The 16,968-nt window shown below is 37.7% G+C and overlaps 1 protein-coding gene across 1 annotated transcript in view; it reads left to right on the plus strand.

Moving 5' to 3' along the window:
• RANBP3L (RAN binding protein 3 like) overlaps positions 1 to 16,968 on the plus strand; it is a 28,511-nt gene that overhangs the window by 9,840 nt on the left and 1,703 nt on the right. The window contains exons 4-14 of the mRNA XM_058043930.1: positions 546 to 623; positions 1,643 to 1,717; positions 3,547 to 3,621; positions 4,256 to 4,380; positions 4,925 to 5,028; positions 9,218 to 9,338; positions 10,740 to 10,839; positions 11,936 to 12,066; positions 13,077 to 13,197; positions 13,757 to 13,899; positions 15,284 to 15,480. Coding sequence (XP_057899913.1) covers positions 546 to 623; positions 1,643 to 1,717; positions 3,547 to 3,621; positions 4,256 to 4,380; positions 4,925 to 5,028; positions 9,218 to 9,338; positions 10,740 to 10,839; positions 11,936 to 12,066; positions 13,077 to 13,197; positions 13,757 to 13,899; positions 15,284 to 15,480 — 1,270 coding nt within the window. The remainder of the gene's footprint in view (positions 1 to 545; positions 624 to 1,642; positions 1,718 to 3,546; positions 3,622 to 4,255; positions 4,381 to 4,924; positions 5,029 to 9,217; positions 9,339 to 10,739; positions 10,840 to 11,935; positions 12,067 to 13,076; positions 13,198 to 13,756; positions 13,900 to 15,283; positions 15,481 to 16,968) is intronic.

Genomic DNA, 16,968 nt, shown 5'->3' on the forward strand with positions numbered 1-16,968 from the left:
AGTTATTCATAGGTCTGCCTATTTCCTGTGAAAACAGTGTTTGGACTCTTTCTAGGAGCAGGGGCAAATACCAGTTACCAGACTAAGATGTTGTGGGTTGTAGAGCCACCTACTCTGTCCTAATATACATGTCCCTGTCTTCCCTCAAGTTCTTCCATCTTACCTCTCATATTTACCAGAAAGACAAGCTCCAGAAGCCCTGAAAATTGACAAAGTGTATTCAGCTGTATGAACTCCTAACTGTCTTTTTGTTTGCTTGGGTCATGTTATAATGTAGCTCCTCATTCTGAATGTTTTGTGAGCCCATGGGCTATGAACTAATTCAAAGTGCTTGCTTTGGGTTCCCTGAACTTAACAGAAATAAAGATTCCCCAGGGCTTTGTGACAGGTGTTGACTTAGATTCCAAAGCCCTCCTGCTCTTAGGTACTGCCTTAAAGCTGTTCTCTAAGTCCCTCCTAGAATTTATTTTGTTCAGGTTTTAATTCAGTATTATAACATGGTGCTGATGCCTCCTGCCAATTACATTATATTTTCTTTTCTCTAGATTTCATTAGTTGTTCCAGAAAACGTGCAAGATCATCATCTTTGACTTTCCAGAAGTCTGACTCTCAGTCTAACACTGGTATGACATTTACCTCCAGTCATGTTTTGATTGGAGTTCTGTGTTCTCATCTGGCAATGAAAAGAATGAATTCTCCTACCTAAGACGTGTTTCTGCATTGTAAGCATGCTGCAAGTCATGAAAATTTAAACATTGATACTTGCTGGTAGTTTCCAATGAACACGTTTTTAATTAAAAATGCATTATTTTTTCCATACTTAACATAACATTACATAAAGTAGTGAAAAATCCATAAATTTAATATAATTTTTCTGAATTGCTCACACAGTTAAGGGAGGATGAGGTCAGGAAAGGAATTGTATCCCTGGCTTCTGGAAGAGATCACTGTTCCATAGGCAATCCTTTAAGATGTGACAGTTTCCAGAAGGGCCCTCCTGCCATCCAGCCATGAGCTGACTGGGACGGCTCATTAAGGACTGTGCATTGTTTCAATGAAAATGAACACCAGTCCCTGAGGCTACTGTGCAGGAGGACTCATCTGTTTTACACAATCTGGATTTAACATATGGATGGTACCAAAAAGTACTTCTGAATTCAGGCATTAATATATGTACAGTGTGGGGTTTTTTTTAATCACATCTAAATGTACCCAAGAGGACTTAAGCTAAGTTTGGTTTACTCTGAAAGTTAAACTGGAATAGATATGTGAGAAATTTTAGGGCATGTCTATTCCAAAAAATAAAGCAGAGTGCAGGAGGAAGCTGGAGTGTTTTCCCTCTTGACTGCCCACACTGTTTCAGGGATAGGTGACTGTCTGGTTCTGTTTTGAACCTGGCAGTCTCCAGGAGCTGATGCAGAGAGCGTTAGCTGCGTGCCTGAGCCTGCGTGCTCCTTGGCCTCAGAGACATCCTGGGGTCAGCAGCATAGACATAACCTAACAATCTGCTTCAGAAAGATGGTGGGTAGCAGACAACAATTTATTCTACTGTCAGTGAAAGCATGACATCAGCCTGGCTAACCCTAAAACTTTTCTTTTTTATTCTCCAAACAAGTGATAATTTATTCTCTTATTCTTTTAGATACAGCTCTCACACAGCAAAGAGGGAGATCATCTTCATTTAACATCCTTCCTACTTTCCCTCCCTCCCAGGCAGGTAAATGAAAATAAATATTTATGTAGAAAAGCTAATATTGGGCAAAATAAAGATGTGTGCAGAAATGCTTTTCCTGCAAGAAAAGCTGAAGTGTGTTGACTAATCTGATATTTAGATGGCAGAAATGATTGTTTTATAAGGAGGACAGGTATTTCAATAGAAGATAAGTTTCTTTTTCATAGTTGGGGAATCCTCTGGGGCAGGGGTGGAATCTTTGAATAATTTAAAAGCGTGCATTTACAGAATGTGATACAAATAATACTTAAAAAACCAAAATGAAATTATGGTAATTACATGAATAGTTTGCTTGCAATATAATGGTGATGGTTTCTACAGGAATATAACTTTCTGTCCTAGGAGCCTGTCTTCCACCTAACCAGGGATCCAGGGAATATCCTCCCTGTCTTAGCACTAACAGGAAAGATGGAGTGGTTTCAAATCCTAGCCTATATCTGTTACCAGAGACAGGTTCTTGACAGACACTGGCATAGAGGATTTCTAAACAATGTTAAGAGTCCCCAGCATTTTAAGAGCAGCAAAACACACTTTTGCAATGAAAAAGTGGTGATTGTATGTATTGTATCAGTTGTGCCATTCTACACGACATGGTACATGTGTGGCATTGCACCCTTAAGGGGAAGGCAGCACCCAAGATTTACAAATCTTGGGTGTTCACAGTGGAAAGGAATGACAGAAGTCAGAGGTTCTGCCAAAGCTTAAAAAGTTTTACTGGTAAATTACACACTAAGCATGAAAACTGGTATAAGTCATGATCTCTTATTGTAACCACGTGATGGGTTTTGGATGAAGGGTTAAGGTGAAAGGGAAGAGAGAGATTTAAAGAGGATTAAAGAGGAGAAGAGAGAAAGCAAGAAAGAGAGAAAGAGAGATTATCAGTCCTGGTTCCAGTATCAGCACTGGTCTGGCTGAAGGCATGTCCAGGATCCTGAGGCACACACCTGGGCTTCACAGGGTACCTTTATATAGAATGGTTTCCTCGCCCTGGAGATGAGTTTCTCTTTTTTTATGCAAATCAGTTCTCATGTGCAGTTCATTCTTTCTGGAAATGGGTCAGAGGTCCTGGGGTGGCCTGGATGGCCCTACAGCCCATGCCCACATCTTGGCCTCATTCCTGCTGTGCTGTGCTGTGTTGTGCTTATGGTTGTCCTGGAAAAGTGCTGCCCTAGCTGTGTAGGTACCCTCTGCAGCCACATCCTGCACTTTCTCACAGTGGGTTACTACCAGAAGTCCTTGGTTGGCTCCACAGCTATTTGGATATCAGTGACATACAAATTATCCCCCTTACCTCCTAGGCTTTTACAGCATGGTTGGATGGTTGCCATCACCTTCTCACTGGTGTTTGATATCTTTATTAAAATGGTGAAAGCATCAATAGTGCACTGCCATTGTTCTACTAACTCTTCTCGCAGAGCAGGGCAGGGTACATTTATTTGCTATTTATTTATTTCTATGTATTTGGGCCTCACTTAATCATCTTAAAAATGCCCAAAACTTGACCAGATAGCATTCAATGTTTCTACAAAACAGGAACACCAGTTTTAAAAGATGAAGAAAGATTTTCCATTAAAAACTTTCATTAACATCCAAAAGACTATGACATAGCCAAGAAACATCTGGTGTTTTCTTGTGCCAAAGTCTGCCCACCTGTAAAAACTGAGACAGTAACACTTATTTTGGCAATCTTTTCCAGATGAATATGCTGGAAAATTGCTCAGGTACTACCAAAAGAGGGAGTGGATACAGAAATATTAATTAATGGTTAAAATTTGGATGTACTCATTATTTCATTGTAAATTCCTTTTCTGTAGTAAAGAAGAATAACATATTCATGACCTCAGCTCTTCTTCAAAGAAATCCTGACATCATCAAAAGTCCAAGAGAAGGTAACTGTCATTGTAATGTTTTTTCACTGTAGCTCCACAAAAATATGAATACAAAAAAGAACAGCTCTTTTCCATACTGAATGATAGCTAGGTATCTTTATGCAGTTCATAACTTATTGTTTGACAGTGTAAATGTCCTATGAACTCTGGTCTCACCATCTGCTCTGACTACTTATTTCCTGAGTGGACTGAATGTAACCTTTCATAGTGAAATTTCACATTTCACATTTTACTTCTGCTCCTGGAGGAGGCAATAGAGAAACCTTTTGGCATCTGAGAGTGAGAATTAAATCTGAAATGCCAGAAGACATATCTAAAACAAAGCAATAAATATAAGTATAAAGATATACTTAAATATATAAATACAAATATATTTTGTAAGTACAAATAGAATGTTTATGTATATACCACATTACTTTTTTATCCTGATAAGATAACACATTGGTTTCACTTCAGAGTTGTGAAGTGAATTTTAGAAACCATTACAATTTTTCAGAATATGAAGCAAATAAACAACAGTAAATATTATTTTAAAATGTTTTGAAAGTTTCAGTTAAGAGGCAAGACATATAGGTATGAATTAGATGTGAAGAAAAAGTGTATGTTTCAATATTTTGTCTTTGTATTTTGCAAGGATCCTTGTCACCAAGTCAATTGTGGAATGTCATTAGACCTGCCACTTTACAGCCCCCACAAGCCCTGACCTGTCCTGAAATTCCTGTAGTATCTCTAATGACTAAGAAAGAAGCATGTGTTCAGGTAAAAAGAAAAATAATTTTGCTGGAACTCAAATTAAGGAAAAAAACCAAACAAACATAAACACTCAAAACAATCAAAACCAAACACCAAACAAACCAGTGCTGTTTTAAAGCAATTAATTAATTACTTAATTATGCAGTTAATTAATCATGCATTAAAGAATGCTTTATTTTCAAGAAAGTTTCCATGTAAGTTTCAGTGGAATTACTGTATCACTAACATGATATGAAATGTTAAACTCATGCTGACTGTGTTTGAAAAATTATCTCTTCTCTGCAGGCTGCCTTACCTTTCTGATATCAGGGTTCTGCAGGAAAATCACCTTTGGGTGTTTTGGATTTTGTTTATTTAGAAAGTGAGATTTTAGTATTTTAATTGAGGGCACTGATTTAGTACCCAGCTGGAGGAAGCTCTGCCAACTACAACATCTATCATCCATATCTGTATCTGTCTGTGTACCTTAGTGACTCTGGATTCTAGCAGATCTGTTAATAGCAGAAAATATACTAGCTCTAATTAATCAATTTGATTTTATTATTCCTAGCTATCTGAAGACAGCTCTTATTTATCCACTGAGAATTCAGTAAATTCCAAAACAGCAATGGGGTCATCTATTACCATGAGTCTTTCCAGCTCTCAAAAAACACAGTAAGATTTTGTTTATTATGTTTCTACATCATCTTGTCACTTGGCTGGTGGCATGCCCTTTCATCATCCATGTCTAACATGATACTAAGCCCATGCAATCTGCACCCACACAGGCTCTCTGGTGTTTGTGTGCAGTGCCAGGATTTGTGTCCATTCATATGAGCTTCATATGCCATAAAAAAATGGACTCCTAACTGCAGTTAATCTCTGTGGGACAGGTGGTTTCTCACTAGCAACCAAGCCAGAAATTATTCTGGTTTGCCATCTCTCTTCTGACTGCATGTCTGCTGCATCTCAAAAAAAGGGTACGTAGAAACTCAGGAAATTTCATTCTTTTGAGGAATAACCCATATATTTCAGTATATTGGACACAAGAAGCATAAAGGAAAAAAAACAGGATTGATTTGGAATACCAGGTGAAAGCTGCAATTGATGCTCTACTTTCATTCACAAAGCAGAACTTCTGGCACGAGAAGCTATTTGTGGTGACTGTGATAGGCTGGCCTTTTTGTGCAGCACAGACTTCAGAATTTGTGTGAGGAGGCTGATGTCCTTGGAGTAGGATGTTTCCCCATCCTCTTGACACTGTATGTGATGGAAAGAGCCCCATTCTTGGAGATTAATCAGATTCTAACTAAAAGCTTGGAAAACTTGTGTCATACGTGACAGAAATACAGTGCTGGGGAAACACTGGCTTCTGGTCATGTGTTCAGCTTTGCACAAGGTTTTGCTTGGGAAACAGAAAGGGTTCAAGGCCAGCACTGAGAAGAAGCCATACTGGTGCAAAAGTGGGCTATTACCTCTCTCTGAGGACTGACTCATGAGAACGCTAGGTCTCTGGTTGTCTCATGTATTAATACTGCTTGCTGATCTTGACGAGAGTTTTTAACCTGGAAATTGTGAGCATCAGGAATACACCTGGTATCACTTTTGATGAGAGAAGGACTTTTCAAAATTGCTAGGGCCACAGATAACAGATTTCTAAATGCTGCCTAATTCCCTCTCCTACCCAAGGAGAGCATAGAATATGTAAATTGCAAAAGAGTCTGTGCCAGGGCTAAATGGACCACAGATAAAGGTTGTGATGCACAGTGCCAGGGTTCTGAGGAGGCAAGGGAGTTTAGATGCACGAACAACATAGATTCTTAATTTCTATAAAAAAAAAGAACCATTAGAATCATTAGAGGGCAGACGCTTGCTGTGATTTTGGAAGAACTAACCTTTTCTATTACATTTAGTGCTGTTGTGATGCCCTCTGGGGACAACATGCAGCCACAGAGCACACTGGGTTTTTAGGAGAATCTGAATGATGGTAATGCATGTAAGAAAAGCTAAATCAGCTGCTGTTGGTACTTTAAATTTAAATTTATTTACCTTCTGTCAGCTGCATAATATCTAGGAAAAGATTGGTGAGTGATTTTCTCCTGTGAAGTAGAGAAATGCAACACAGTGATTCGGTGCCAACAAGTTAACTTAAAGGTACTTGTGGTATTTCTTTCCCTTGTCTTTTTTTTTTTTTTTTTTTTTTTTTTTTTTCACAAACACCATGCTTGGGGTGTTTGGGCCTCATGAATTCTAGAATATCACAACAGTAGTTCTATCATAATAATGGTAAATGTTGGTTCCTTTGACAGTTGAAAACTAATTTAAATACTACCAGGTGCCTAGTGCTATTCTGAGATTGCAGAAGGATATAAGTGCCATTCTTCTGATCCATATTAAGGGACTGATGCTGTAAAATACTTACGTAAAATCTTTCTGGCATTGCTGTTTTCTCATCAATAAGAAGCAAATTACTTTATTAAACTCTGTATACATGCTGAACAGTAAGTGAACATTGCAGCCGGACCTCATTGCTAAGAAAACAACTATTTAGGTTTGCTTTTAATTTCCAACCAAGGCATAACTGTTGACATTTATTTATAAAATAAAATGCAGAGATTGCTTTGCTCTCTCTCACTTTTGCTCCTCTTCCACATCTTCATCTATCCATTATATGATTCTGTGGAGAGGTGAGTGAAAATACCTTGTTATCCCCCTGCAGTTGCTGCAGCTGTCCATGTTCCATGAAACCACTAATTTTCATTTCCTGGGCTGACTATAATAATAAACTGCAAAGGACAAAATTCCAGTTTGTCGATTGTGATGAAAAGCTTGGAAAACTTGTGTCACAAGTGACAGAAATACAACAGTGGGAAAATACAGGCTTGCACTCACATCAACTCAACTTTGCACAAGGATTTGCTTATATAACTGAAAGGGTTTGAGGCCAGCACTGGAACTGGCAGCTACTCAGACCTTTTTGGACACTCTGAGATGGCCAATACCTGAATCATTCCCCTCATAATCCCATCTGAGTACTTGATCCATATTTCTCCTCCAATTGTTCGTTGTTAGTGATCATCCCCTGATATCAGGGACTGTGTTTTGTATCTCCATGACAAATGCCATCCCTGGGGCAAGAACACTTTGCATCCCTGACAATGCATCCCTGGCAAGAACACTTTGTTCTTGCCATACAGCAACATAAGGCTATTGAAGTTTTAATAACATTTTAAGGCTGGCACTTCCAGTTAACTTTCTCTTAAAAGAGAACTGATTGCATTGATTAATTTTTCTTACATTTCTGAATATAATCAAAACAATTTCCTACATTTTTTCTTAGAAATAAGCCTCTAATTCTTGGGTTTTTTTAGCTCTTTTGCGGTGCTGTCCTTAAGCTGCTATTGGAACAGCCTAGAAGTAGCAGTTGAAATGTCAGTATGGAAATTGGTCACATTCCAGTGAATTTTAGTGAAAAATGTGTTTAAGAATAAAAAACTCATTAACACACTTCAGATTTCCTGTTCATGGCCCAGAACATGCATAGAAGCTTTAAAGGCTGAAAAAACAAGTATTTACTGATTTCTCTGTTTTGCTCCTAGCAAATGTGTTGTCTTAGCAACACATCAAGCATAAGAATGCTAAGGAGTATTTTTCTCATTAAAAAAGATGGAGAGAGGTAGTTCTCTGTAAGCCCTTCATCCTTGAAGAGGTTTTAAGCACACTGTAGTTGTGAACAGAGAAACTATTTTAGAGGAAATGATCAAAGTTCTGCCAACAAACCCAGCTAATTAACAGGAATATCCTGTACATGACATATGTTATGTTAAGCCCTCCCGAGGGTGATAAATACTGTGAAACAGAAGTAAGTGGTGCTGAAGAATGCACCACTTGTGACACAGTATCAGGCTGCCTTTCTGCCAAGTCATCCTTCTGGAACAGAAAGTGAAAATAACTTGCATGGTTTTGCCTATGCCAGTAAGACGTGCAGGATTAAGCTCTACAGAAAGCACAAACAATGTACAACCCCTTCATAAAAAGAACAAAACCAAACAAATCAAAACCAAACCAGCAGCAGGAACAGCTTCCACATAAAGGAGTTTACAAGGATTTTTCTAGTGACTTTTGCAAAAACAGAACCCTGTTAATTTAAATTGGCTATGTAATTAGCAAGTCCAATCACAATTCTACTTGTATAGAATATTCTTGAATGTAATCTCTAAAATATAGTTGGCCAGTACCAAAGGACTGCAAGTATTGAGTTCGCTTCTCATCTTACATATATCTCTGGAACAGGTAATTGAAAAATGGAAACACTTTTCCCTCCTGTTTTACTCACACCTCATCTTAAGCATTCTGCTATCAAATCTATACATTTTTTCAGTATTTGTGTGTGTATGTCAATACGTTGCCTTCCTGCACTTCCAAAACATGAGGATGATGAAGGAATGCCTGTAAGGCACCAAAGTGTACATTATTCTGCACAGTAGTGGAGAACTTGAAAGGATAGGTGTTAATTGTTGGTAGTCCTCTGGAGGAACAAAAGGAAACTAAAGCAACTCATTAAAATTTCTGGAGTAAGACACTTCCCTGAGGAGAAGTGACATGCTGTTTTGCTGCTTGTTCTTTGGTCCTAAGGAATGGCCTCAATAATTTTAATGAAATTCACTGTGATACTCTGTTCCTTTTGTGAAATTTTCCACAGAGAATATTCTCAAATTCTCTTAAAGAATTTATCTGATTACTTAGGTGATTACTCTTTAGTTTTTCTTTAATGTTAGGTGTGGTGAATCTTTAAAGCACTTTAAATGTGGTGAATCTTTAAAGTGCTTTTAAATCATATTCTTATGTTATTTTGTCCCCACAGAAGTCAGTTGCTTAAAGAAAGAAGTGTACAAAACAGCAGCAATTCAGATTTTGTGTTTGGGGAAAACATGGTTGAAAGAGTTTTGGTTGGATCTGCACATGCTGGCAGACTTTTTATCAAGGTTAGTGTACTTAAGCGTGCGATTACTTTTTCAGATATTGGTTCTTTTTAGGTCGTCCTTCTTTTAAAGATGTGAGTAATTATGGTTCCAATGTCTCGTGAGGAGAAGATATCTAAGGATGTGCTGCTGGAGGAGTAGGCATTCCTATCTTCACCACCCTAGACAGGTTCTTTAATTACTAATGCTTACCAATATGCACTCCTGGATTTTTACGTGAAAAAGAGTTTTTTATCTCTTCCATGTAAAGTGGAACACCCACAACATAAGATAAAACAATGTGGTGGTTCCTACTGCTCAAATAACTTCCATAGTATCTGTAAGAGGTTGGATGGGTTCCCTTCCTGAAGGGAAGCCGACAAGAAAGCTGAAGAGAGACTGTTCACAGGAGTGACAGGACAAGGGGAAATGACTTCAAACTGAAGGGCAGTAGGTTTGGGTTTGCTATTAGGAAGAAATTCTTCTCTTTGAGGGGGTGAGATCACTGTAAAACATATGCCTAGAAATGCTGTGGAGGCCCCATCCCTGGAGGTCATCCAGGATGACCATCCAAGGCCGAGCTGGATGGGGCTCTGAGCAGCCTGGTCTAATTAAAGGTGTTCCTTCCCATGGCAGAGAAGCTGGAACCAGATGATTTTTAAGGTATCTTTCAACCTAAACCATCCTGTGATTCTGTGCTAACAAAGTGGGAAGGAAAAAGTGGACACCTCAGAGAGTGTCCATGTTAAAGCACAATGTGCCTGCTTGTGAGGCAGCTTATGCCCTGAAGGGCTCTGGGACAAAAAAGTGGTTCCGAAGCTGAGGACTGCACCATTGAAAACAGATTTGAAATTCAGTTTTCAGTTGAAGTAGGATGAAAACTGTATGCTTATCTGGCAGGTAAAAAGCTTGGCAACCATAGGTTTGGGGTATGTCTTCTGGCCACGATTTTTTTATAAGGTATGAGTTGAGACACTGAGCATTGTCAGGAGCCACAAGAATTTATTTAGACATGACTAAGAAAATTTATCTGCAAAACTGAAGGTGATAGAAATTTTTAAGTCTTCTGAAGTTAAGTTTGTGGTGTCTGGGCATTTTCTACTACTCTTCTGGGAACTTATGGGCTTGAACTGGAAATGAACCAGTACCTTAACACCTAAATTCTTCAATGGATTTAAATACTTATCCAGGATCCACACAAAGAAGTTATTCTTCTCGAAGAAAGAAAGGTGTTCTGATTCTATGATAGTAGTATTACTTCCTCTAGAGACTGAAATTGTATCATGTGGGCTACTTTTACTCTAAAGCTATTAAAGTTGGTTGCCTTCAGCCTAGCATGCTATCATTATTCAGTGTTCTATTTGATATAAATTAACATAGCCATTTTTTAAAATAAGAATTCTTATTTCCCCTGTGTTTTTCCAGAGTCCTGAGAAGCATCCCAAGCTGTGCAATGAAGCTGATTTACACAAAGGAGAAATAACGTCCATGTCCACAGGATCTTCTCATGTCAGGCCGCAAACAAGTAAGCATACTCAGCAAACAAGCACAGTTGGCTTTATTGTTATATCTCACTGTATTTTAGAGGATGTCAAATGAGTGGTGGTCAGTAATTTTCATCTATTCTCAAGATATCCAGTCATGAATATGCTTAGAGTGTGTGCCAAAATCTATCTCCAGAAAGCAGGCAGAGTTTGTTTTATGACATGTGAACTGGACTAACTTCAGAAAGCATGATCTGAATTACTCAAGAAAATACTACAGAATATTATTATTTAGTACAGATAATTATTTATTGTTTGAAGAAAAATGCAGTGACCTTTGTGGACATTGTTGAATTAAAATTTTAGGCTGTCTGCTGCTTGCATTTTTCAAATTCTCATATCAATTACTTTGTTATTTTGGATTATAATTGTGGGACTGAAAGTTCAACATAGACAGATTTCAGGGTTTGTTTGTGACTCTGGTGTGAGATTTCTACTAAGCAAGCCATGTAAACCTAGGCTGTGAGGGAGTCCCCAGCAGGCCCCTGTTGTGAGCCTTCTTGATAAATTCTGCTCTCCTCTTTACTAACAGATGTATCAGATCCTATGATTTGTGTAAGCATTCTTATAAGTAAAAAATTCTAAATATAAAGCCTTCAGAACATGTGTATAGATTTTGCAAAGATACAGAGCTTTGTAATAATGTTATTCCTTTCAAATATTGTCCTTCTCTGTTCCTGTTAAATATTCATTAGAAATGTATTATTATTCTGAATATTAGGATATGTATACTTGGCATAACAATATATCAGATGAGTTTAATTTGGAAAATCAGCTTCTAAATATTTAGGCCTTGTTTCTGATTGTTCCTGTTTGTCCCTTGGGACAAACCTCTGCAACTATAAACAGCCCTGTTCAATTCTGTAAAAGGCTTTTTAGTGAGGTATTTTGTATTCCTGCCTTTTCCTCTAATGTTTGTTCCTTTGGCCAAAAACTTATTAATAACACTAAACAATGTCAGATACCACAGGTTTACTGAGGTCATATCCTGTGTGACCTGTACTAGTTTTGTTATCCTAAAAATATTCCCAAAATACTCACTGTACAGAAAGAATTTCTTTTTTTTTTTCCCTACAGAAAAACCTTTGTTGAAGAATGCAACACTAATTGAATCAGCAGCTGCTTGTGTTTCCAAGCCAGTGGAGAAAATCCTGTTAGATAAAGTTGAAGTTATAACTGGAGAAGAAGCAGAACAAAATGTATTGCAGGTGTGTATTTCATAAAACCTTGATGAGTAGTTTAGTTGTTGAAAAGAATATCTAGATCAGCTGCAGATGCAGCAATCTGAAAATAACTTCAATTTATGTTTTAAATTTTTGCCTTTTTTTAAGCTATGCCTCAGCTAACCCATTTTTCTGTAAGCTGGTATGTTCTTTTTCATACTATATTTGTTCATTTTGTAGTCTCTTTTAGTAAGTGCCTATTTCAGTGGTATTTTATAAGCATCTACATAGTATACTAGCTGTAATCACAACCTTAGAACTGGAAGTGATTTCAGTAAAGATGGGGTTTATGAAAAAAAATTTTTAGGGAAAAAAAGCAATGTGTTGTAAAAGTAATTTGTTTTATAGTTCAGCTAAAATAGCAATTATCTTTCCAACCTGGCTGAGCGTATCTTGTTATTCTTTGTCTTCAAAATATTATTTTCTCAGAAAATAGCAATTATGATTTAAAAAATCTTAACATTATTTTATTTGTGATTAATTTTTCTGTCTTAGCATAACCCAAAAGTTTTACTATCTTTGGAGCAGTACTCTTCTAGCAGTACTGGTATCCTGTTGCATAACATTTGTGAAGAGTGAGGAAGTAAGGCTGTACAACTTTTGCAGCAAATTTAGCTATGCTGGTGGATATCACAGACTGCTGCTACCCTTAAAAACACAGCAGCAGCAAAACTGAAGGGCCTCAGCAACTTTCTCAACAGACAAAGAGTTAATAAAGATGAAAAAATTGAAAAAGTCAACTGGGACTCATGCTGAATGTTTTCTATGGTGAGAAAAGAGTTCACAGATCTAAGAGCCCTTTCATTTTAAGTAATAAAGGTGATATATCTATATATCTATGTATAGATATATCTGTGTACCTTTCTGCACATGCCGTGTAATACATGGATGTATCAAAAGTTTTACAACCATAAAGTTGTAAATGTAAAGTTGTTATTTTAGAGCCAATAAAACTAGTGTTAGCTGGCAGTTTTCATTATGTATTTCTCTTTCAGATTAACTGCAAGCTTTTTGTATTTAATAAGCTTTCTTTAAGCTGGACTGAAAGAGGCAGAGGATCCCTGAGGCTTAATGACACTTCTAGCAATAAGCATGGAATGTTACAGTCAAGGCTAAGTACGAGTTAAATAAAGAAATATCCCGTACAGAAAACATCAAATAACTTGTATTATTGTTGGCGAGAGTTTATTTCAGAACATTTAAATCTGAGAAGATTGTTGTATTTGAGTCAAGTTGCTAAGAATCTTTTTACATGATAAAGTTCTGTGTGTTCCAGACTGAGGAACTGGGCTCACGTACATTGTTAGGTTCTCTGAGGTACTTCTCTGTGTACTTCTCTGATGTACTGTGTCTTCAGCCCAGTCACCAGGCTAACAGTTTGCTCTTTGTTGGTTCTGCTTTTTCAGCAGCACTGTTTCAAGACTCTTCTGGAATGTTGTTTTTAATGTGCTGTCACTGTTTTGTACTGTATTGCACAGTTTCAGCAGATTACTTCCTTTGTGTGCCAGACATATTAAAACAAACTACTATATTTGGATACTAAAAAAGTAAAAATCTCACTATATCAGGATTTTATACCAAATAAAAAAGAATAGCTTTTGAAAATATTAGTTGTATACAAGTGCTGGAGAAAACAGCTGCAGCATATCTTATCATATTAACCTTCTTATTTTAGTTATGCGAAATCAAGGTAGCTTGAGACTGATTCTCAACACCCAGCTGTGGGAACAAATGGTTATAAAAAGAGCAAACAGAAAGAGCCTGTGCTTCACTGCCACAGATCAAGAGGACCATTCTGTTAAAGTATTTCTAACTCAGGTGAGTAGGAGACAACAGCTGCACCCAAAACCCCACTTCATGTAGAATTCTGAAGGGTTGTTGAAGGTTGGTTTTAGCAAATGGCCTTCATGCTCTATCAAACTGTGCTCAGCTTAGATGTTACATGACTTTTATTATGGAATGCATTAGAATCAAAAAATAGGTGTAATGATATGATCTGGCCTTAAGACAGACATTTCCAGACTCTGGTTCACCTACCACCAATGGAATAGATATCGTTCCAATAATGTGCAGAAATGGCTCTTCTTTAATGAAAGAAATACACTTACAATTTCTTCACAAGTAGTTAACATTTTGTAAATTACTCTGGTAAAAGGCAGCAGCTTCCTGCCATAGTTCTCAACATAGCACTTGCAATAAATCCAACCAGGGCAGGACCTCCATTTCTCAGTTGAGAAGAATACAGAGTTCCAATATCACCTTGTGTAAGACCCAAGGATGTTCTGGGAACCCTGCTTTTATCCAGCAAGGGCTAAATTGAAGAAGGAAGTGTGCTGGACTTATTTGCAAATAGATAGCCCATATGTCCCTAGTTGGAAAGTGAGAACATCCACGTGAGTCTAAGGATGTTTATGGTTTCCCCAGCAGATCTTTCTAGGAAGGATTCAGCTTGCTGGGAAAGACAAATAAATCATCATTTCCAGGAAGTGTCACATATCATACACAAGCAAAGCACCATGCACTGTATATGCAAGTACTGTCAATCTGTCACTTCTTAACAGGGATTGACTTAACTTAAGACTTAACATTGACTATGGCTGTGCTGGACTGCTGGTCTGCATGTGAGCATTACAAATGTCCTGATTTCCAGGTGTACTGCACTGTTTTCATAAAGAGTGTAATTTACATTCCGTAAATTTGTATTGGCACTACTGGGCAGTAAAAATAGACATCTATGAGGAAGTCACAATATGGAGAGCTGCATGGGTGTGGCAAGGGTTGCTGGAACCTGCTTCTACAGACACTGAAGAGGCTTGTTATCCATCCCTACAGTATCCACCTGGAGACTGTATATATTAATATGTCAGGGCTTTCCTGCTTCTAGAATCAAGCTCAGGAATCATCCAAATATCAAATACTCCATAAAAACTGATCTGTTCTCCAGGGAAAGTAATTTTTAAGCTTATGTTTCTTGTAACTATAGAGAAAATAATCAACAGCTGCATATAAAGCTCAGACCACATAAAAGAACTTCACATTATTTGTATTTAATATTTGGATGTTAATTATTAAGTGTGGATCTTAAGCTGATTGTTTTGATTAGAAAGGACAAAGTACAAGTCTTTCAATACTTTTAAATGAATGTTTTAAAAGAGAGATTTTTCTCAGTTGTTTTGCACTGTATACATTTTATGTTCTGCAGGCAAGCTCAAAAGACACTGAACACCTTTATGCAGCAATACATCATCGCCTTGTGGCCTTGCGAAGCTTTGCTGAGCAAAAGCCAGATGCTCATCAGGGAGACACAGAGTCAGAAACAGCTTTTCAGCCATTAAACTGTGATAGTGATGATGAAGATGATGAAGAACTAAGTCAAGTGAGCAGCACTGGATCTGGTAAGTGGAGGTTTTGCTGGAAATGTGTAATCCTTTCAGGGTATTTGCTTAAAGTAATGAAAATCAGACCTTTTTTTTTAATGTTGACTATAACTTTTATCTGATACAGATACCCCTTTTTCAAGTAGAAGTCAGGTAATTCCTTTTAGTATTTTGATTTATTACTGTTAAAATGTAAGATTTTCCCAGCTAAAGTATCAACACATATTTATAGCCATGGAATACTCTTGACAAAAGCTTCAGGTTTAAGAAATTTTATATTATCAATCATTATCTATATGCTTTTTCAGTATATTTCAGTAGAAATTACTAGGGATGTTGAGATACTGATTTTACCTTGACTAAGTGAAGAATGAGTCCATTCACATCAGTGACTAGCTTGTTACTAAAAGCCTGCAGCACAACATCTTTATGAAGATATTTATTATGTCATGGTTAACTTTATTTAAAACATGTTCCTTGACTGTAACAACTAGCTCAACTAGGAAATCTGCACGACAACATTTACACACCAGTTCTGCCAGCATTCTTCATAGAAAAAATGTAGATTTCTCAGAGAGAAAAATGCCACTAAAATAGGATATTAATGTCTTAACACTTCTTTTAATGCAACTCACAACAGGGATACAGTCACATTTGCAGACAGTAAGGCAGAAAGAGCTATTAGACCCAAAAGCTCTTCTATCTCAGCAAAAGACAAGTCATATTTCTGGAGCAAATTCACTGCTCTTGTCAAACTGCCACAGGGGATACAGGAGCTTCTAATTAGGTGTGATTTTTCAACAGATGGACTACATCAGGCAACTGTGAGTTGTTGCTCACAGGATTTGTTTCCCTCTGCAGCTAGGTAACATACTTCCTTATATTATAAACATTCCTTTCAACAACTCTTAATGAAGAATCAAGAAATGAACAGTAACAGCTATAAGTACTGTTCTCCTAAGGGAAAACAATTCCCCTTTATCATTGAATCATAGAATATTCTGAATTGGAATGGACCCTTAAGGATCATTAAATCCAACTCCTGGCCCTGCACAGCACACCCCCAGAGTCACACCCTGTGTCTGAGAGCATTATCCAAATGCTTCTTGAGCTGGATAATCCTGTGACCACTGCCCTGGGGAGCTGTTCCAGCGCCCAACCACCCTCTGGGGAAGAACCTTTTCCTAATATCCCGCCTAAATCTCCCCTGAAACAACTTCAGCCCATTCTCTTGGGTGCTGTCACTGGTCACCACAGAGAAAAGATCAGTTTCTGCTCCTCCTCTTCCCCTCATGAGGAAGCTGAAGACCCCTGTGAGGTGTCCCCTCAGTCTCTTCTTCTCCAGGGACAACAAGCCAAGTGAACTCAGCTGCACCTCATGCAGCTTCCCTAAACGCCCTTCACCATCTTGGTTATCCTCCTGATAGAACGTAATACCAAACAGATATACGAGTTATATATTTATTTTGATTTGCAGGAACTTCTGATACAAATATTCAGATCGCAGCCA

This window comes from Melospiza georgiana, chromosome Z (assembly GCF_028018845.1).
Source record: "Melospiza georgiana isolate bMelGeo1 chromosome Z, bMelGeo1.pri, whole genome shotgun sequence".
NCBI lineage: Eukaryota > Metazoa > Chordata > Aves > Passeriformes > Passerellidae > Melospiza > Melospiza georgiana.